General features: G+C 46.3%; 2 protein-coding genes across 2 annotated transcripts in view; one reads left to right on the top strand and one right to left on the bottom strand.

Moving 5' to 3' along the window:
• Positions 1-656, bottom strand: part of scramb1 (scramblase 1) — a 34,956-nt gene extending 34,300 nt beyond the window's left edge. The window contains exon 1 of the mRNA XM_055077220.1: positions 552-656. The gene's annotated coding sequence lies outside the window, so the exon portion shown is untranslated. The remainder of the gene's footprint in view (positions 1-551) is intronic.
• LOC126542385 (phospholipid scramblase 1-like) lies at positions 47-22,668 on the top strand. Its single transcript, XM_055077222.2, has 7 exons — positions 47-138; positions 6,638-6,753; positions 10,683-10,760; positions 14,736-14,875; positions 19,355-19,522; positions 20,925-21,086; positions 21,735-22,668. The coding sequence occupies exons 2-7, from the start codon at positions 6,663-6,665 to the stop codon at positions 21,792-21,794; spliced, it is 699 nt and encodes a 232-aa protein (XP_054933197.1). The 5' UTR covers positions 47-138; positions 6,638-6,662; the 3' UTR covers positions 21,795-22,668.
• The last annotated feature ends 365 nt before the right edge of the window (positions 22,669-23,033 follow it).

The raw sequence follows: 23,033 nt of genomic DNA, 5'->3' as shown, positions 1-23,033 counted from the left end.
CACTCGATATCTGTAGATATATCTGGTACAGCAACCGCCACCTATTGACACCGCGGTGCTTATCGCCTACCGCTGTATGCCCTCAAACCGGCACTCTCGCGTTTTCCTGCTGTACGACCAAGACTGAGGAGAGCAGCGGTGAGTGGGGAGCGAGCGACTGAGCCGCTTCTGGCGTGCAATTCTTTTGAATGTGGTACTGGCAACGAAAGCGGATGTGCGTTCAAAAAACTGGCTGGAAATGTTGCTTCGCGTTATTTTTGCTTGAATGAACAGCAATTAATATCGGTGTGCGCAGCAGCAAATATATGAGGCAATGAAGTTCTCAAACGTACCTCTACGCTTGTTTATCCGCGCGCACGGTTAGCGACGACCCTGCTTTCTTTTTCATTTTTTTTTTCTTAAAACATGTATATATTTAGGCAAGCGGCACCGGTAAGCCATTTCCTAGTGTCCACAACACTGCTATATGCGACTAAAAACGATTGATGAGCGCGCCATGCAAGCATTAGAGCAAACTTTTGTAATAAGCGGCGAACATGCGGCGTACATACCTGGCTTCTCAGACAACGTCGATCATTCGAGGCGACATAGACAAAGAAAAAGCGCCGACAGTATACTACATCTGAATGTGTACAAATATACCCGGAAGTATTCCTAATCTAAATCACCGTCGTACATGAGCGTGTCCGGCACGTGTAGCCAATCGTCTCGCCGTCCCCGCCTACAACACCTCGCCCCCTCCCCCCCCCCCCCCCGTCCAACCCCTTCCTCCCACCGCTTTTCTTCGTATACTTCTTTTTTGTTGCGATGTCAATCTGCTTCAGAGTAGATTTCAGACGAAATGAACATTTTCAACGTGGAAGAGGCGTTTAAGTAGGGCACAATTAAATTTTGTCTATATTTTTGCCATGTGCGCTGTAGCTGTAAAATCGCAGCCGGGCATGCCCAAGGCCTGTTCGATCGACTATAATTTCGGAGGTTGGGATAATCGGTTGTCTTGCGATGCTTAATTGTGACCAAACTTGCGGTGATCAAACGCACTTTCTTTTTCCCTTTTATGCGGCTGCTACCTCCTTGTTATCAAAGAAAAAATTTACTTCAGCTGAATACCTGCACAGTATGTTCTAGTATAGTCTTGTAAAATGTATACGTAGTTATATACAAGGTGCTCGTTTTTTCTAGCTGCGCCAAGTTTTAAGAAATTGCCTGCGGCAGCTAGCACAATTCTAACCTTTGATCTAAATTACTCGATGAGGCGGCCATTAGTTCTGCGAGAATGGTTAATAGAACAATTAACAGAATTGCGCTAATTAACAGTTTAATTATTCACTTCACTGCACGTATTTCAGTCTATGAAGCGTAGCTAGTGAGTACACAATGATTAGTAACTAGTGAGTACACTTGGAACGAATTCGCAGTTTCGATATATCAATTTTGAAAGTGTCCGACGAAATGCACTGGCGTTCCAGTCACTTTTGTGTTTCAATGCATAAAACAGCGTTTTCTTTTTTAAAAAAGTAGGCGGAACAACGGCGCATTTTTACCGCAAGTTTGGCGGGGCATATCTCGAAATCGCGGTGCCATCCTCAGAATTCGTCCTAAGTCGACATACCTTGCATGAGCTACAATTCGTAGATTGAAATGTGTTCCGTAAAGTAATAAATTAAATGCTGCTTAGCGTAATTATGGTAATGATTCAATTAGGCATCTTGATTTCTCGTAGAAGTAATGGCGGCCTCATGAGTACCTTAGATCAAGGGTTAGGATTGTGCCATCTGTCACAGGCAATTTTTTCTTTTTTAACTGGTGCAGATAAAGTGAAGCGATACATTAACGGTGCGCATGTGCTGTTGCCGCAACGTGGGCACGCATCGCACTGGGCTGAAGTGAATTCTATGAGCGAGCTTTACACACAGCTAGAAGCTCGGTCACCTGTGGTCCTTATTTGTACCAGCTGTAAAATTAACTTAAATTTTGGCGTTTAGCGCGTCAAAACTACGATAAAGCTATGAGGCACGCCGTAGCAAGAGATCCCGGCTTAATTTTGGGTTCCTTAACGTGCAGCTAATGCGATGTACATGGGCGTTTTTGCATATCGCCCCCGTCGGTACCAATGTATAGGAATAGCCACACATACTTGTGTGTCTAAGTATGCACGTGATAGCTTGGTAAAGCTCCCTCGGTTGAAGCTATAGATACCCAGGTGTTGCACCTTTACAGACGTGTATTTAGTCAGTCTCTTAATGTATATTGAAAGTGGATGGAGGAAAAGATATCTAAAGATAATCAACAGTAAATTTTTGTGCACAGGATGTATACAGCCTGTATAGGTCAATCATACATTGTTTACAAACAGAATGAGTAGGCTGTGTGTTGTCTATAAGGCCATAAAGTTCGTGCGCAGTTAACAATCTATAGGACTTGTGGTCATACAATGACATGGTGCGACCATACGATTTCGTATATACAGTATTGTCTACGAAATAAATGTGGTTTTTGACGTATATACATGATGGACCACTATATGAAAGGGAAGACCTAATTTGCGTTTCTGATCGTAAACATGACTTTGCTTCACAGCGCTGAATTGAAACGGTACTATTTCATATTTGTTCGAACATAGGCCACTTAGCGCATATCATCAAGTCACGTTCCATCTCACCTCATACATCATCTACAGTAGTGGTTGCTTTGATATCGCTTAGGTGTTCCGCTTCATACTGATGCCCCTTGAGTACAGGCGCACTGAAAAACCCACATGGATAAAAAAAAAAAAAGCCTTTAAGAGACGTATACGGGAAATCTATTCTAGATTTGTAAGGGAGGATAGAACTCGTGTTTGAATCTTGACAGCTGGTTGCGAATGAAAGGACCCATTGACAGCTAATATAGTGCTCAGATTAGTTTATGCACATTTCCGTAACAATGTGGGTTCGCCCCTGGATTTGTGTAAATGGTTCTATGTACTGACTTTCGTCGTGTTACATTCTTTTCTTTCTTCTTTTCTTTTTCATTCTTTTATTGTTTATGCTGCTTTGTTTCTAACTAGCCTTTGTGCCAAAACTACGCAGTCAACTGTGGCACACACAAAAAAAAATAGCGGTCGTCGTTTATGAAAGAGAGCGGAGTTATGCTTTCCTAGTCCTCCAATTTGCAACTATAGCTTCCAGCATATCACCTCCGGGCCATTAGGATGTAAAGGAAACGGACCTGTCCACCGCACGAAGCACTCAGCGACATACGTCACCCAACGATGGCGCAAGACTTCCTTGTGCAAAGAGCGGGGGCGGGCCCGTTGGATTTCCCAGCGAGCACAAACTGTCGAGCTGCACTTTGGTCGCCCACACGGAGTGAGATAAGCAGCTGCCGCTGGCGACCGATATGAGACGATTACTCAGAGGCAAATCAATCCCCGTGTGCCTAAGCGGTGAAGAGTTGACGATACGAGGGGAATGCTTGCTTATGACGTTGATACGCCTCTGCCCACCCGCCGGTCTCTTGCGTCGCTTCTATTAGCATGGGCCTTACTGCGTTAAAGTTTACCTCAGCCGCGACCAAAGAAGTGGGACACGCGAATATTCGGTAAAAGATACGTGTCGAGACTACTTCACGAATATATATATATATATATATATATATATATATATATATATATATATGTGTGTGTGTGTGTGTGTAGACGCCAAACTATCTGTCTGTTTATTTATTTATTTATCTATCTATTTATTCATTTATTTAATTGGTGGATCAGTTAGGAAGTTGAAGCATATTATGTTACGTGCATAGCCATATAAACGGCCCCTTCCCTCCGCGCTCCAGAAGAAGCTCACATATGAAAGAGAGAGAGAGAGAGAGAAAAGGAACGATTAGCACGAAACAAGAGCGCAGTGTTGTAATCGCACCGCTGGCACGAGTTGTTGCAACCTCAGCGCTGACGCCCGTTGTTGCAAATGGGTCGCAAGCCCCAAGGGTAGCGTTGGCCTGGCGGCCTGGGGCACAACTGGAAGCATCCGAAGGTCCCGGCAAAGCATGAGTCGACTGGTAACAGAACAACTTGTTTATTCTAACATCGCAAAAAAGCGGGCGGTCAGGTCGACCGAAGTGGAGAGACGGGAGAGCACGTAACTCAACGGAAGAAATCGGAGCCTCTCTCTCGGCGTCCGGAGGCAGCTGCTCTTATACTCTCGGAGTCGAGGGCAAGAGGAAGGCCTCGTGACGAGACCACGTGACGGCGGGGCACGGACGAGCTGAGAGACACGTTGAGACGAGTGTAGTGACGCATCCGCCAAGCCGGCGCCTGTCAGACCTCCTCGCTTCACACTTGGGGAGCTCCTCTCCCCGGCTGCCGCACTTTGACAAGCGTGGGCACACACACACACACACGCACACACGAAGACACGTGGCACTGAAACACGCCTGGACGCGCTTGGCGGGGAGGCTTTGCGGGAGCTCCGAACGGGCCAAAATGTCCGCCGCCTTGAACGAAGCCCCGGCGTCCGTTGCATCCGCGCCGGCTATACCGCGCGTCGTAGGCGAAACGTAACAGCAGCAAGTTGCCCAATAAGAACAATTAACGTTAACAATGGATAAAGAAAGTGCAGAATATACACCAGGACATCACATAACGTTACAGTCGAAGTCACACAGATCTGAATATAGCAACTTAGCAACTATTCCGTAAAACGCAAGAATAAGGAGTCTGCAAAAGGACGTCGGTCAGCACGTATACAGTGTTAAAAGAAAATCACATGAGAGAGCGAATAGAGTTGCTGCATGGGAAAAAGAGAAGCACGGACTGGAGGAATATGCAAGAATCAGACCCGCGAAACCGCTATAGCAGGGTGGCCGGGAATATTTGAAGCGTGCGATGTCATTTCTTTCTTTCTTTCTTTCTTTCTTTTTAATGAGCAAAAGAGCGTCTGGGATGCCAGAGGCTTTCTCGCTCTTAGTAGTTTTTTTTTTTTTTTTGCCTCTAGGCAAGAAACGCGCCCTACTCAGTGTACTCATTATCTACACGAAAAGAGTGCAATGTAAGTGGCGTGACAAACAAGCGCTGGTAATTAGTAGCCCACGCTCGTAAGCAAATGACCTCTTCTGGCGTTAGCGTTCCGAAAAAGAAAGCTAACGCTGGAAAGCCTACCAGTTACAGAATCCGGGTGAACTATACCGTTAGTTGACCACCGAACAGTGAAGCGGCAGCAACCGCGCTGCGGCTTGCTACACTTTTTTTTTTTTTTTTTTTTGTCTTCAGCGAGATCGACGCACGAGAAAACAGGCTCTACGCTTGGCTCGCGTCGCGTGCACACGCCTCCGACATCGGAGATGCCGAGAAACGGCCCGCCGCTCCGCGTGTCTGCATGCGCGTCCAACCATCCCAGCGGCCCGTCACGCCTTCTCGCCTACACAGTTTCGCCTGCCTCACCGATATACACACTCGTCCGCTCGTTTATCGCGTATACATAGCCGCGGATGACAGCTGCCCAGGTGAGCGACACGTTTGGCGAGTTTCGCCAGGCACGTTTGATTTATTTCTCAAACAAAATGGAGAGAGAGATGGAGAGAGGAAACGATTGCGAGGACGAAGTCTGTATGTATATGATTTAGTGGCCCACGACCAACTTCTAATCAGCGACGACAGAAATAAGAGCCCCGCAACGACATCAGCGCTTCAACGTTTTAGTGATTCGATTAGAAGCACAATACGCAATTTGTCAATATCCTTCGGAACGGTATCTATGTACTCTCTAGGGCGACGTGTTTACAAGCGGTAGTGAGCATTGTTTCAGCGCCTCACGACCTCGATGTGTTGGTCGACTCACTCGTGTGCCATGCAAAGCGAAATGGCGCGATGTCGACACCAGCGTCGACGACTGCTTAACGGACGCGCTTGCATAGAAGCTCGCGCGAGGCTTGTCCGTAAATAGGGTGTTTCAGCGAACACTTTCAAAATTTTTTAAAGTTTGCCTGTGGCAGATAGGTCAATCTAAGTTTATGAGCCGGTCTACTCGAAGCGGCGGACACTACTTGCAAAAAAAATTGAAATGCGAAATTGGCTAATTAACAATAATTCACTAATTAACTTCTCAACGAATTATCTTATGACCCATATTGCAATTTACAAACTCTTATCAATGGTCTTCGCAAGGCGGATCCACTTGGAACGGATTTTCAAGAGGACACCAGTTTCGAGATATAAATTCCCGAACTTGGCGGAAAAATGCATTGGCGTTCCAGTTGTGTGATTCAGTGCATGAAGCAACGTTTTGTTAACAAATTAACTGGAACGCCAATGCATTTCTCCGCAAAGTTCGGGAATCTATATCTCGAAACTGGTGTCATCTTGAAAATTCGTTCCAAGTGGGTCCGCCTTGCTAACTCCACGGCTAGAATTTGTAAATTGCAATATGGGCCATAATGTAATTAGTTACAAACTTAATTAGTAAATTTTTATTAATTAGTCGATTTTGCATATAAATTTTTTGTGCAAGAATTGTCCGCCGCTTGGAGTAGACCAGCTCACAAACTAGAATTGTGATATCTGCCACAGCCAACTTTTAAAGATTTTTGAAAGTGTTCGCTGAAACACCATGTATATGCGTACCGCTCACGATCTTACTAAGTTTGTGCACGCCTGCAGCGCCTGATCTACTGCGGCAGCAACCATGATGAACCCGGCGCACATACCGCCAGGCCTCGAGTACCTTGGCATGGTCGACCAGATCATCATCAAGCAGAAAGTGCAGCTGCTGGAAGGTATGGCATGCATATAGCATATAGTGCACGGGGCTGAGACTTTGTTTTCGGTGCGTATAGTTCGAAAACCACCTTTCTTCCCTCGCGACGCTTCGACACTGACGGCAATTAAAATCAAGGTCTAACTGCAGATTCAAATCTTCTTCCCTCGTAACCTATAGTGCAGTCTTTTTTATACAACGCATTCGTCGCGGTGGTTATGGAGCTCCGCTGCATGAGCCAGAGGTCGCGGTGGACGCATTTCGATGGTGCGCGGTGGAATGCACAAACGCTTGTGTAACGTGCTATATAGGGTTGCACGTTATATAGAGAAATTCAAATTACTCCGTAGCCCTCCACTACAGCGCCCCTAATAAACTTCGCAGTTTCGGGAAGTTATAAGACCCCATAAATCCATTCACTTCTCCTTCCGCCCCCCTCTTTCTTTTTGCTTTACAGCTGAAACTCGATTTAACGAAGTGGTGACCACACTCGAATTATTTCGTTAAATAGGGAGTTCGTAAAATCGAGAAAGGAGTTTTTCTGTTCTTCGAAATCTAAAATTGTAACATAGCGACACGCAAAGGCTACCGCGGCATTGTATTTGTCACTAATCCAGTCATCTGTCGCATAAACCGTGAAGTAACGAAAGCAACCAGCGCCGCCTTTGCCGAGGCGGTGTTGAGTCGGCTGTTCCGTGCGTGGCCGTGGCGTGCGGCCTCGTCAAAATAAAGCTATGGATGCCACCATGGCGCCTAGATGTTTTAACGCGACAGCTTTCAGCGAACACTAGAGCGCACGCTCGAGGAAGAACCTGTCTGTGTAGAAATTAGAAAGAAATCATCACTTTTTTCACTCATTTCAGGAAAAACTTCGTTAAACCAAGTTCGGCCAAGTTTGTCTCGTTAATTAGGGTTGATGATAACATTGAACCCTATGGCTGCCTGCCGGGGAATGTAATTTATTCGTTAGATCGGGAACTTCGTAAAATCGGGTTTCGTTAAATCGAGTTTGAACTGCAATACATTTTTACCCGTCAACACAACTTGTGTTCCTGAAGAAGAGAGCGCATGGGAAAACTGACCTTAAATTTTTCTGATGTTTGTACAGGGGCACACATTATTAAGTGCGCAAATTCAGGCAGGTTTCGGTAATATACGTCAGCAGGGCTCGGTGGCAGAGCTTATGGAGCCAAAAATCGCAGGTTGGCGCCTGCAGTCCAGCGAGATGAAGTCCCACTGTTTGGCAGGTATATATGTATACCGTCGCCGAATCTGGCTGGGGCCAAGGCTTGGTCCACAAAAGGTGTTTTATGGTAGCTGTCGATACGGAAGCCGAACAATATTGGCAGGTATCTCCAAACGGTCCATGGAGATTTTGGAAAAACACGCAATGCACCTCACTTATGCTATTTGGTTAATCAATTTATGGTTGCAGCCACCGTAAACAGCCACCAGATAGCTCAAGTAGGTTTTTTTTTTCTTTTCAGCGGCGTTCTCCGCGTTCTCCTCCTCCTTGAGTCCGTATACCCAAGAAATGAATACACCTACAATTTTTAAAATGAGCGTAAATTAACTAACTAACTAACTAACTAACTAACTAACTAACTAACTAACTAACTAACTAACTAACTAACTAACTAACCAGCTAACTAACTAACTAAAATGTATAGGTGCGCCAGTATAAAACGCAGAAGTTTCATTTGTATGCCTGTCTCAAAAGTGCGTTATTCGCTCAAGGCCGAAAGCGTGCGAAACGCCACACACGTACATTCGTACATTTTCATGAGCAAACGCAATGTCACTTACAGCCAATATGATGTTAGCATGTTACGATAGTTACGAATACGTTAAATGTCTTTGTACGGTTACAAACGCTGGAATCAGTTCATACTTGATAGGTCTGTTAACTGAAAAAGACCACGCGTATATTTATGCGCTTGGTCCTTAAAATTCGGAACTTATAGGTCCCACGCCAACAAAGTACACCAGTACAGGTGAAGCACCAATTTGTCTGGAGTATCCGTAGTCGGTACTGTCGGTTAATTTCGAATCGCAAGTGCCTTCATGTCCGTTCTGCTGGAGTCCCCATGGGAAGTTCACCAGCGGCAGCGCAATACCTTCGGCGGAATATAAAAGCTTGACGAACTCCAAAAAAGCACGTTCTTTACGATACGCACAAATGTACGTCGTGGCTCTGTAATAAGGAAATATATTTGAAGTTATGTCTGCGAGTAAACACGTGGAAATACAGCGAAAAAAAAAAGAATCCAATTAGCACCACTAAAAATAACTTTCATCGGTGCGCACGTTGTTGCGTCAGACAGAAAATAGCTCTTGTCACTTCGTTGCACAGCTTTCACGTGGTTTACGATAACTGTGCCAGGTCGTTAAAGACTGCGTGCGTGTACTTCGAGCCAGCCGAAAGCGTCGGTGATAACGCTCCCATTTTCTACAAGTGGAGCGAGTGCGATACCACCGACAAAGAGAGCGGCATTCGAACCCACCCCGTGCGATATTCGGCCGCTCGGAACATCCGGCAGGGCTGAGGTTGCATGTACGTGTGACGAGGCGTGCGCAATAAGGGGGGTGGGGGCAACTAAAGAGGCTGCGTGCGCTCTTGGGCACGCATACGACAGTGAACTTTTCTGCGTTCCGATAAAAATTTACTCAGGCCAGCAGGTTTGGAAAGTCCCTGATATCTCACCAATAATTTGTGCGCAGTGTAGGTACAAACATGCAACTCTATAACGAAGAACACGTATACCGTACGTTTATTGAAAGCAATAAACAGGGCGTTGGGTTGTATACCTGCCATAACTACGTACTGTGTGTGCCAGCTAACATTAGCCAAGCTGTCCAACGAACAAAAAATATTTAGAACTCACGGCGCAAGATAATATTATCAGATCTACGGCGTGCAGTTGACAGCGTTCCGACAACCGAACACGGTATATGTCTTAAAATCGTTTCTTGCACCGTGTCTCTTTTTTCTTTTTTTAGATCAGTTTTTTTTTTTGTTGTTGTTGACCAGCTTGGGTAACGCTATAGCTGGGGCGCCCTATGCACACCGCATATTGCGGCGGCTCAACGAACTGATCGTAACTGGTGGAAAAGAGCGTGAGCCGGCCAGCGGAAGTTGCTGGCGGAAGCGGGCGAACACGCCGCTTCCTCTATACCGATAGCCCCTATACGGGGACTTGCTGGCAGAGCTCGCGTCCTGAGCTGCACGTAGACCCATCATGCAGCCGGCAACATCGGCACAAGCGGAAGACCAGCTATAAAAGAAGGCCAGATATATATATATATATATATATATATATATATATATATATATATATATATATATATATATATATATATATATATATATATATATATATATATATATATCAATTACGATAGGTTGAAGCTAGTGTAGAACTAGGTATTGTTTGAAACAGCTCTGTTTGCAATTTCGCGTTTGAGGCGCCGCGAAGGACTTAGAGCCCGAAGCTTGTGCTGAAAATTGCGCAACGGAAGACCGAAAATTTTGAGAAAGTTTATGGGGAAATGTGACATCAGTAGGCAGCCATTGGGTCGTCGTCTTCGTTATTTTATTCGCTACAACATTTCGAAAATCCATTAATCAGTAACGGGATTGCTGTGAGTACGACAGAGAGAAATAAAGGCAAAGGAAAGGCAGAGAGGTCAACGAGACGATATTTCCTGCTGGCCACCCCGTACCGTGGAAGGGGCCGGGAAAGAAGTGTGAAATATGAGAGCAAAATAAAAAGAAAAAAAAATAAGAGCAATACAAAACTGCGCTCTATTACAAAGTGTGAAGTCAAATAATAAGCGTCACTCTATGACGCGTTTAGAAACGACAACTAAAGTGTCAGTATAGTTGCATTTTATGTCTCGTAATGTGCCACAACATTCGTTGTTGATTTTTTTAAATTTGCTTTTCAGTGTTCACGGGCTTTGAGACGGCGAACAAGTACGCTATCAAAAACAGCATGGGCCAAGACATTTTCTACGCCGTTGAAGGTACGGGAGTCTTCGATTAACAGAAGTTATAACTTGCGGCTGCAGCGTCCCCAATTATCTGACACACGTGGGGACGTGTCAGCGGTCGAGAACAGACAATACAATGACTGGATTAGAACAAGAAAAATAAGTTCCTAGGTGAGGTAGACATACGTTGACAATATATATAGTAACGTGAGCTTCAGAATACTAATTAACAAAAATTCAAAAATTATCTTTCTTTATCGGCGCGTTCGGGTATATATAGTGTTCTAAATCAGAAACTTGACGGCAGTTACATTTCAATGCATCCACCATTTTCTTTATTTTTTTTTAATCTTGAAACTCGAATCTAATTCGAGATATTCATAATCGAATTTCCAAGCTCCATCGAGGCAACATAGAAACCGAGCGCGTCCCGCTGCTTCGTGTGACGGAAACGCTTCGCAAAAAAACTTGTGTGGCGCAGAGTTGGAATGGTGGCATCTCGCGGTGGCGAATCCCGGTATGGCCCGCAGTCACACGTGCGTGCCAGGCAAAAGCGTACCGTATCAGTAGCTGCCGCGACTGTGGTCGAGACGTTCAAACTTCCTCGTGCTTGTTTTCAGAGGACGTTTCCATACGGTGCAGCGCAGCCGCCTTCACTGCGTTGCTGGCGCGCTCGTTTACCATAGTGGCTGGATTTACCTTTGAAGTTCGATGGAGAACATCCCGAAATAATTAGGCGCGACTTTTGATATTCTTTTGCAGCGAAGCTGTTAGCCTCCAGTTGGTCGGGATATCTCGTGGGGCATCCGCGCGAAAAAAATAAACAAACCTGCAGCGATTGAAGCGAAAAGTGCATACCTTGGCCGCCATATTGTACAAGTTCGTAAAGCCGACGTTCGATTTCGCCTCGCGCGGTTGTCCAGGCTGCTCCGATATCGCGGCCTAGGCCAATCTAGGCCAATCGCGTGAGGCGAAATCGAACGTCGGCTTTTCGAACGTGTACAAGATAGCGGCCCTTCTTTGGTATCATGCATGCAACATACAGCGGAGCATTCGTTTCGATAAACAATGAGCACAAAACGAGCATTCAAATTACATGATCGATGATAAGGCGCTACTGCTAACAATGCGAAGCGCATAGCGCGTAGCGCATGCGTTTCCCGGTAAAGATTGCTTTTGCGCAAGCTGCCTCGGCGACGCGGGGAGTGATATCACTAGCCTTTCATATATAAAGGAACCAGCCTAGCAACCGATTTCATTGTTGTTGCAGCACCGCTATGGGTAGGCAACGCATAGTTGGGACTCCCGAGGAGCAGCGCGAATACGAGGAGCGGCAAAGGGAAAAGGAATGTCAATACGACCGGTGTCGGCGTGCTGCCAAAATTACCGTAACTCCCATTGCTGTCAGCACTCTAAAATACCATTACTACCATTACTCTAAAGCAACAAAGCATTGCATACGCCCCTCAGCAGTTGTAGTGGTGGTTTTCAACAGCTTCGCTGGACATCCACTTTTACAGGGTCGGTACCACGTGTCAACTTTTTTTGTTAAATATGAGGGTGTGCACTAAATTGTGGCTGCCTCCAAATTTACCATCTGAACAACTGTCCTTAAGGCACTAATAAAAAAACAACTAATTGATATATTTTGTTTAACATTTTCTAAAGCTCCCATGATTAGTGGCAAAGTATGCGCCCTCGCCTAGATACTATATATATATATATATATATATATATATATATGTGTGTGTGTGTGTGTGTGTGTGTGTGTGTGTGTGTGTGATTTGATTTGATATACCTGATTGATTATACTCCCGACTCGCTTGGATTACATGTTTGCGGAGTCCCCCTCGTCAGCATTTGTTATGAGTCGTTTAGAACATATACGTTCGCGCCGGTAATACCGTAAACTGCTTATAGTCACCGCAATGGCATAATTGCATTAACTAACTTTACCGTTACTAGCTCTACATAAATAAGCGCCTAGTATCATGATGCGACAGTGAATCACTTGCCTCACGTCAGGCACCTTGCTCACGTTAGTAACCTACATTTGAGTTTCTATCAACGTAAGTAACCGAAACACCGGTTCAACTATCTGGGGTTATCGAAAGTATTTCAACTTTACTTTCAGTCCGCATAGGCGTATAGTCCGCATTGTGCGAAAACTCGTCTTTTAAAGACGCGTGTGTGTCCTGCTGACCGTATGCCCCGAAAATAGGGTACTAGCCGAGGGCAAACGTAATTAGCGCGTGTCCTTGCTCCATTTCATTAGTGTTTGTTCCAATTATATGCTCGCGCGTGTCCAAAAGCGCCGCCACGCGCCATCCAGCCCAACAAGCTGTCCCGTTACGCTCAATAAAGGCGCAGCTCGACATCCGATTGCACGCGACGTGTCGACGCCCTGCCCGGCACGCGAAGGAGAGACGCACCCACCAAGGGTCTTGCAACAGCACCTTCTACCACTCGTCTGCGACATTCGCTATGTTATGCGGCGACTTTCCTCCTCATCGTCGCCGGGTCGGTGACGCTTCCTTCCGACACTGAAGGCCACGTCAGTCACCGGTTCAAAGCATATATATATATATATATATATATGAAGGATGAAGGCCAAGTATATCTCACTGTGGAGGCCTCACATGCGTAGCTCCAATACTGAGTTGGGTGTCCATTAACGCTAGTCAGCTACGGGATGCAATCGCATAGTGAATCAATGAAATATAACGAGAGCGAAGCTTACCTCAAGCACGACAGCCACGGTGCATCACGATGGCGTGTTCCACTTTGAAGAGAAAGCGTGATAGCTTCGCTGGTTTTTGAGACCAATGATGCTGCAGAGTCGTGCAGTCTTCTAAATGATTTTTTTTTTTGTATGTCGCGTTGTAGTGGGGCGCGTCCCCTAGACAGACGGGAAAGAGGAACGAGGAAAGAATACAATATTTTGGTGGAACTCGTCCCTTTAACGTGTCGAGTGGAGCAGCAGTGTATCCCGACAACTACATACACAAGCTTGTACTCGTTACCGACATGGCAGCATCATCAGGACTGCCCTACACTACACTAATGCGAGCGTTCGCGATCGCATTTTTTTTATTCCCACTGATGGCCGAGGGCTCGTCCCGCTTTCATTATTGCTATAGAAGGGCACAACCACGATTAACACGTGTTCCGACTTGCCACCAGCAAATCGATGCAAGAATGAAAGAGGGAGTTCACAGAAGGACGTGAAATGTTTATACGACGTGCTTATATACGTGGGACAAGAGAGAGAATATGAGAATAAGGAGAGATAACGGTAGCGAGGTTAACTAGTAAAACGTCTGGTCGACTTCTACACAGGAAAAGGGGTACGGGGAATAAAAATATGAGAAAGGGAATAAAATAAGACTTCATGTGCCTGCACGCAAACGCGGGAACACGGAAAGCGTCACATAGTCAAAGGCGATCACGCAGGCCTTTCGGCCTTGATACAATTACGTCATCATAGCCTCGTGCGCAAATGAAGGGTTAGGTGTGCGTTCCGGAATCTTCTCTGAAGACGAATCTCGGTCGTCCAATTCTACTAATGTAATGGAGAATTATTTTATTTCTGCGTCAAACTGAGCACAATCACGAAGCAACAAATCCATGGTCTCGGCACAAACAATTGTCTAAACTATACGTTGACATCGCGAGCTCACACTCAGTGCATGCTTGCGTCTCTCCCGTGTCCAGTTTCTAGCACTATTTTTGTTCTTAGCGCTGATTGTGCTGCAAGAGAGATGCGCCTATGGCGTACTCGTAAATGGCCTCGAATTCCAAACTGTGAGCATTCACTATGGCCGTTATATACCTTCGTTTTTATGAAGAGCACATAATGACCTAGTGCACCGGTCTGTACACATTTACGTACGTGTTCATGGTACGCTTTCTGTCAGTTACGCAATCCTACAGTAAGCACAGATTAAAAAGAAAACCAGAAAGCCGGACTGCAGTAGCCTCGCGTGCCAATTGTGTACGCCTACGCAGACACCGACTGCTGCACCCGCAACTGCTGCGGCCCTATCCGGCCGTTCGGCATTAAGGTGCTGGACAACTTCAAGCGCGAGGTCATGTACATCGAACGGCCGCTACGATGTGACAGCTGCTGGTTCCCCTGCTGCCTACAGGTATGCCGCACATCTCTCCATCACATCTCTCCATCAGCGCTGCATTGCGTACGAGGTCTTGCGAGGTCACAGTCTTAAAGTTTATTTAGCATAAGAAATTTAATGCAATTACAATGTAAACGCTGTTGGCATCCAACAAACTTTTAAAGGGTCCCTTACTGATTGTTATTAAGAAAAAAAAACACTTTTATGGCGGCTGCTATTTCTGCAGCGTAATTACTTAAAACAAAAACAGCTAAAGTAAACGGTAACACCTAGTTATAACGAAGCTGAAGGGGAAGCCAGAATAACTTTGTTATATTCGTCATTGCATGTTCTGCACTATGACTCTGCGGGGTTTTCAGGAAGAATTTCATTTACTTCGTTATATCCATTATTTCGTTATATACCACTTCGTTATAACGAGCTTTGACTGTAAAACAGGAAAGCTGTAGTAGCAAATAAAGTTTTGCACACCCTATATTAATTTCCTATCAGTTTTCTTTCGCATTCTCAGCACAATCTTCAGAGGGGAAAAAAGGTGAGGTTGCATACATGCGCGCGCAATGTTATGCATTGTCAATTAGTGGTTGCTTAACTATTATTTCTTTTCCAGGAATGTATGCAATGTTAGTAGAACTTAGTTGTTATCAAGGCTGTTCCGAACTAAGGCGCCTATAAACTGTAATGTATAGTTCAGCCGTGGTTAGCGGTTATCTTAGGCAGTGAGAAAAACAATAGCGCGACGCACCTTCCACAGCACGACGTGAGGGGCAAAGCGAGACTGTTGAGGTGAGTTTACATTAACTATTTGATGCATAATGCCGGCGATATTTTGTGTTGTCAAATTGTAAACACTGAGGATGTTCACAGCTTTAAATAAATCTTCGCTCCTAATGTGCGCGTTGTGGGGTGTTATAATGCAGAGACATTTTTTTAGAGTGTAAACATGGGGGGACAAATGAGTTTTGTATGTGCAAACCCAGATGGACGTGCACTAATTAATGTGAGAGTGAAAAAAATGCGTAATATAGGTTCATAAGCATGTCGGGAGTGAAATTATTTAGACATATTTATAGCATGTGCGAACCATATAATGCCTTAAGAACTACAGAACGCACATGAAGGTGAAATTTTGAATCACTATCTCTAACAAGGTCAAAAAACTATTTTTTTCACTGGATTGGTTATAGTATGGTTATTGTAAATGACATATGAATGGATAGTATTTCTTTTTCAGGTTGATATCAAATAAAAACTGTTTTCCTTGGGTTAACGGTGCAACATTTATAATTCAGAGACAAGCTTATTGATTAGGTTGTATTCCTCGCGTACAGCGATTACAAGGTTAGTGTCGTCTCCACAGAGTACTGGGGTAGGAGTACTTCTTGTTGGGCTAGTTGGTGAGACATAAGTATTAGAAGATGGGCGCAAATTAACACATACACAGACGAAAGAGACGGGGCGAACGCCTCGGCCTGCCTCCTTCGTTCTTGTCTGTTCTAATTTGCCCTGCTCTTGTAACAGTATCTTGAGGAACGCACACAAACTGGGAGGCCAAGTCATTTATATAAAGAAATATAAGTCCAAGTATAGACCCCTCGGGAACGCCGAGGTTAGTAAGCGTGGTGTTGGACCGAAAAAAGTTGCCACGTTCATGTGCGACGCCATGATCTCACGTGTGCAGCAGTTGCTCGAACGCCCACGCAGTTTTTGTCGAACGTGCATGCACGTTCTATCCGTGTAGCACATCCTGTCTGTGTCCGCCCGCATTTTGTCAAATTCGTATCTGCGGGCGTTTCGATTTTGTGTGAACGCCCTCTGCGCCGGCGTATTATCTAGGCCAAGCTCGTACGCGATTCACAGGGTTGAGTCGTTCAGTAGGAAGGCACTGGGACGTTATAGCACTCGAAATCAGTGTCGCCGTATTCTTTTGGCTTGTGTCGCTTAACTGAGGCAACGAAGTGGCTAAATTACCGCTAAATCTTGCATTAATGTCGCTAAAGTTGTCACTAAAATTGTCGAGTGAAATTAAATAACGCGGACGTTTTGGGAGCACTCGACTTCAGCTAACGTGACTTGAATCATGTACCGAAGCGTTTTAAGCGTGTATACTGTCCGCGCAGGTGAGAAATAAGCAGTAAGTTTACAGGTATGGGCTACAGGGTATTTAATTTACTAATATATCGGCATAAGAACGGATGAAACAAGCCTAAATTTTACGTATACCTTCATATTGTAAGACTACAAATCTATAACAAGAAAGAAATAACATGGGCACTGTCATTTAATTTCTCTGCACAGGAATCAATACACTTGGACCACCTTTCCCTGTAAATCTTGTCGTTGTCGGTGCTCGTGAAATAAGCCCAAGATTATTCCCCACGCATAGTCTTATGTTGTTAACATGGCGATAGCAATTGCGCGATCTTGTGCAGCTCAAATACTATGCATCTGCACCTTGATTCCTAAATACTTCGTGCAGTATTTAGTTGCCCCAAAGCTGTGAGAAACGGAAGAAGTGGTGCGTTCAGGTTCGCAAGGACGAGCCCAGCCGCTCCGACATGTGCGCCTTTCTACAGTCGATCTGTCTAATTACGCACCTGGCGCGTTCTAAATTTTTTCTTCCTTATTTTTATGTTTCGGCATCGAAAACGGCGATTTATGCGAGCTCTTTTGCGACACATCCACTCGTACTGCAAACGTAAAAAATCAGCGCGGAGGCTCTTTTGTATAATTATGGGACGCTCACCGGGACACACAGCAAATTTTGGTCTTACGCTGGGAGTTGTTACGTGCCCTCCAAGGAGTGTTCTACTGCAAAAACTTTTCAAATTAGTTCATTAATGACAGAGATAAGAAATATTTGAAGTGTCGCAAATCTACGATTTCAGGAGGCGAACGTCACCGCCAACATACTCGTAGATAACGAAGACCCCCCTGTAGCAACCGCAAGCGAAATCCCTTCCCTGCGTTCTACCATACCGGAGCCGGAGGATCGCGTGACGAATACGTACGGGCCCCGCCTTCTTTATTTTATAGCGAAGCTGTATATGGCTAGCCGATTCGTCCGTCCGTCCGTCTGCCACCTGTACGTCGAAAACTCCACTGCCGTACCCCCATACAACACCCTTCAACGGAGCGTGGGAGGAGCTGCTGGCCAACGAGAGCCTGGAAGATCAGCTGAGTCTGAGGGACCGGGCCCACAGAGCGGCTGCCGCAAGCGGAGCCCTGAACTGAGGGCCCCACCCATCGCAAGTCAAGAACCTCCGACCACTTAGAGCCTCTCCGCAGCAATTTCACTGGCAATAAATAAGTTCTCACCACCACCGGTGCAACCCCATGTGCATGCGCGAAAAAAAAAAAGAGAAAGAGAGGCGCGCGATTGGCTGCACCAATAGTGACGTCATTGCTCTCCGTCGCAGCCGAGCGCGCATGCAGCAGTTTCTCCCTGGCTCCGAAATGGGTAGGCCGCGCGTTATACGTACTCCTGAGGAGCAGGCAGCTTTCGATCAGCAACGCCGCGAGTAGAACCGCGGGAACGAGCTCGTCTACACCATGCCGATGCTGCAGCCCGAACACAAGAACAGACTCGTGCAGCCTAGCGCAAGCAGCAACTACGTACCGAGGGTTCGGCAGCCTACCAAGTCGTTGTTTAGTTAACCGTTGGGATTAACCCATGCAGTGATAAATATTGGGGCCACACGTTTGAGCTTCGCTGGTTAACCATCTGTATGGAGTGCTTAGGCGGTGAATTTTCTTTCTCTCGCGCGCGTTTTTACTGAGTGACGCACTTCCAGTAACGATTCCGAGCGCGAGCTGTTTGTCTCTTTCGCGTAGCGGACGATTTTGCGCGCTCTGCACAAGAACACCGATTAGCGGTATAAGTCAGTGCCACAATCACGAGCACTGAGGCAAACACGACAGGATGAAGGATAATGATCGCGGCGCTGGAACATGGTAGAAGGTGACATAGTTTCGTTCTCTGCGTGCGCGACCACTCGACGTGGTAACAAGCAGAGGAAACGGAAGTACATCTCTCTTGCTATGGTACGAAGCAAAATAAAAACACGCAGAAATTCGGTTTGTATGTCTGATTATTGCTCTAAACGTTCATTCGTCTATTGAAGCAACAGATTAAACAAATAACTGATGTTGCCTTGAATAATTCTCGAAGCCATGTGTCACTGGTAGTGACATCACAGCACTGCCATGTACGTAGTTGCACTTGTGCTATTGACATCGACTCTCCGGCTGGGAGCGCGGCGCCCTCGAGGAGAAGGGCAGACGTCATTTGGCTTGAAATTTAAGTACTTTCCGCGGCGCGTAGGGAAATACTAGTTAGCAGGCACGATCGTTAGCGTGCATTTTATAGGCGCTGAGCTTGCCAGCTCAAAATGGCCAGTCCTGGTTTAAACCATCGAACTAGGCTTCTTACGCGGTCGAAAATTTCGCTACAGATGGTCTCACACTGCTCCTTTTTCATTTTCCTTTACAAAGACCATGGAGGTGATGGCGCCGCCGGGAACGACCATCGGTTACGTGGTGCAGGAGTGGAGCATCATCTACCCGCGGTTCCGCATCGAGAACTCTATGCACGAGACGGTGCTGCGCATCGAGGGGCCTGCCTGTCGCTGGAACTGTTGCTGCGGAGACGTCGTGTTCCACGTCAGTTTGCGCATGCCTGTGGCAGGCTGCCAATGCTTGGAATTCGAATCTTACGTGCATTGCAATATGTAGTCGTCGCTATTTCGTTGCTTACACCACTTGCGGCTCCCAATACAGCTTCACATTACAGTGAGACTACAGGATCCCGATGTTCAGATGGTACAAAGGGGCGCGATCAAGCGGACAAGACGAAGTGAATCGCAGAAGAACCCCTTGTGGTCAAAAATTAACCCGGAGTTCCCCACTACGGCGTGCCTTATATCATAATTTTGACACGTAACACCCCAGAATTTTTTTTTAATTTTATGACGTAACTTTTTTTTTATGTTGGCTTCTCCCCACAATGTCTCTAATTGCGGAGAAGCCAGCTTCGACGTAAATTCTTTATTGAACCGGCGCGTATGCGCGCACACGTACGCAAGAAAGGGCAGTTATTTCAGGGGCGTCGCAAGCTATTGCCTGTAAGAGGAGCCCGCCTGCTGAGCTCAGAAACGAAGCTTGGTAGAATAGATTGTTAGCGCTGGTTAGTTGCCAGGAGCCTTTAGTGATCGCAAAAGGTGCGATAATGGTAACTATCCGCGCGTGAAAGCATTTCGGCCAAGAAAACTAAAGCAGCAGCAGCGGCTAAGCATTGTGCATGCTTCAACGTTTCTTCTCGAGTGAGTATTAAACATTCGCTCTCTCGGCATATTTTAGAGCGCAGCTCTTTAGGCGCCCATTCCTGCGGCGATCCTCGGCGTCATCCCTCGTCGTTCTCGTAACCGAGCGAACGAGCAAAGCGAAGGATGAAAGAGGGAACGCTAAGCGTGGATGAAAGACGGCGATAGCGAGGAGAGCGCGAGCAGGAAAGCGGAGCAGGAGGGTACAGCGGAATCATGAAGCGGAAAACGTAGGAGGAGGGTATGGCAAAAGGCGCGAGAGGGAAAACGTATGCCGCGCTAGACGGGCTTTGCGGCGACGATGGCTACGTGATAGCGTCAGAATAGCGCGCGTCATCTATTCACCGGTGACGCCACCGATACTACATGTGGCAACAAAGCGCTTCATGAGCGGATGTCTGTCTGCGGTGGCTGCTGTGAGTCGCGTCCACGCGTCACCTACGCGCTGCATCTCGCGATCTTCCGATTAGCGAGGCAGTCGTGCCACACTTCGCCCCGTTTGCAACGTTCCGCACGAGACAGATTGTCCGCGCCAGCCAATCTATCGCGAGATGAAAACACGTATACAGCTACGCACAAATTTCATATTAGGGAGTATCGTAATCGTCGGTATATACTTTTTCTTCTTCATTAAAAAAAAGTAGTTATACCCGGTAAACATATCTTGATGAAAGATCAGTCTTTGGGCATTGATGTCAAATCTGAACTATAAGCAATGCCTGTGATCGTGTTCTTACGCGCAGGTCCTTTCAAAGGATGGTCAGACGCAAGTCGGGAAGATTTCTAAGCAGTGGTCCGGTCTATTAAAGGAGGCCTTCACGGACGCAGAAAACTTCGGTATCTCGTTCCCAATGGACATGGACACGAGCATCAAGGGAGTGCTCATTGGCGCAGCCTTCCTAATCGTAAGTGTTGCTTCCGATTATTCGAAAAAGAAATATCAAACCAAATTTCGGAGACGCGGCGTTAATAATTAGAACCTTCTACGCAGCAAATGCAGTCGATGTTTTATCTATTCAGTGCAGTGGGCTTAAGGAAAAGAGCGTTGACTTGCCGCTATAGATGGATATTTGCACTAAATCGCCAAATTCACACCGCGTTGTTGGAGCAAACTGAACTTACCTTGTGGCTAGAACTCGTATTACACGTGCGACACACCGCGGTAAAGCACTTCCCCACCCCAAACACACTTAAAAACAATAATAATAACAATGGAATACCAGCTGCAGTGCAAGCACCAGCGCTTTATGATGATCTTAAATGGAATTTGGCGCTTTTGTATATATAAAACAAACTACAGATCTTTATCTTGCATGTGTGATCCTTGTTGTATGAGTAATATGTAGAATAACTTTCAGGCGCGGTGCTTGTCACATTCCTTCGTCCAGTCTCTAAAATTTCCTAGCTTAAAGGAAAGGCCAGCCGCGAATCAATTTTGCAGGCCCTATACTTAAATAAGTCGTAAGTGCAGCCTGAAGTCACATGACATTGTTTCTGGTCCATAGTTGTTGAACTCTAGCTCGAAATACACTCTGTACTTCTTTTCCTTGCAGGACTTCATGTTCTTCGAGAAGCAGGCCAATCAAGAACAAGATTGCTTTGGAATGTTTTAAAAGGAGCCACATGAAACGTGTTGAAGTGAAAGGATAATCGCGCGCTGGGCTTCTTCTTTCGTTTTCATGTAGCAATTGAGCAAACTGTGATTGCCATGCGACAGCTAAATGCACGCACATCGACACGGAGTATTTCTCGCGCAGATAGTTTCAGCATTTCGCGCAGTCTCTATAGTGAATAGCTGCGTTTACGTGAATGCGACAGTAGCGTGGAGCATTGCTCGCCGCACTACGCGACCGTGTTCGCATCTGGCGCATCCACCTTCCTGCGCAGCAAGCCGGAACCGGTTTCCAGCGAGCGCATTTCGCGGGTGAGCGGAGGAGGTCAAAAGGAGGCATGCGGAGGCAGCCGTCTGACTCCTTTCTCTCTCCCTCGATGCGATAAGCTTGCGTTTGCGGGCACCGCGTGAGACGATTCGACCTACCCTCTCCTGGCGCGTTAATGCGATTCGCCTTCGCAGCGTATTACCGACATTTATACATGAATGCGACGAACTAGAAATTAGATGCGATTCGCGCCGCTGTCTCATTCATATAAACGCCGCCTTTTGCGATGCATTGTGGCGCCATCGTGCGGTGGCCACGAGAAACAATTTGGCAGGCGCCGCGACAGCCGCCCCACGCGAGACTCGCGGCCAAACAAGCAACGTGTGAGACAAGACCGAAACAACGTGTACGCGCCGTCATATTTTGTCATCGTCAGCTAGCCATCGAGCCCGCTGGTGATTGCTTTGTACCCGGAGGTTTCTTCAGCGTGACGAACGGCTGGAAGAAGAGCTTCGGCAGCCCTTTACAAGCTCCTCCTTGGCCTGAAACCGTTGCACCTGTGGCGTAAAGTGAATAAGTAATAAAACAGTATGAGTACGCACAAAAATGCATGACTCGAATAGGGCATGAGGTGTAGTTTTTAGGGCAAATATCACGTTTCACCACTGCATGTCTTGCTTTATGGTGTGCCATAGTGCTAGGCGTACATACATACACAGGCAGTGTGGACGCCAACAGAATGCCAAGTTACATACGTTATTTACCCACATAAAGTGTGTGTACATCTACGAAAATGCCCAAAAAATGGTCAGAATGACCAAAATCGGTGATACCCCGTTTGTGGGTCGCCTGTCTTCCTCTTAGAACACGCCGCGGTATGAACATAGCGGTCGACCGCGTCCTTTTTTTGAAATGATGCGTGTACGCAAGAAAGCGTCGGTATTTTCACGTAGTAGTGACGACAAAGAACAC

Source organism: Dermacentor andersoni, chromosome 2 (assembly GCF_023375885.2).
Source record: "Dermacentor andersoni chromosome 2, qqDerAnde1_hic_scaffold, whole genome shotgun sequence".
Lineage (NCBI taxonomy): Eukaryota > Metazoa > Arthropoda > Arachnida > Ixodida > Ixodidae > Dermacentor > Dermacentor andersoni.
This window is presented reverse-complemented; position numbering and strand designations above follow the sequence as displayed.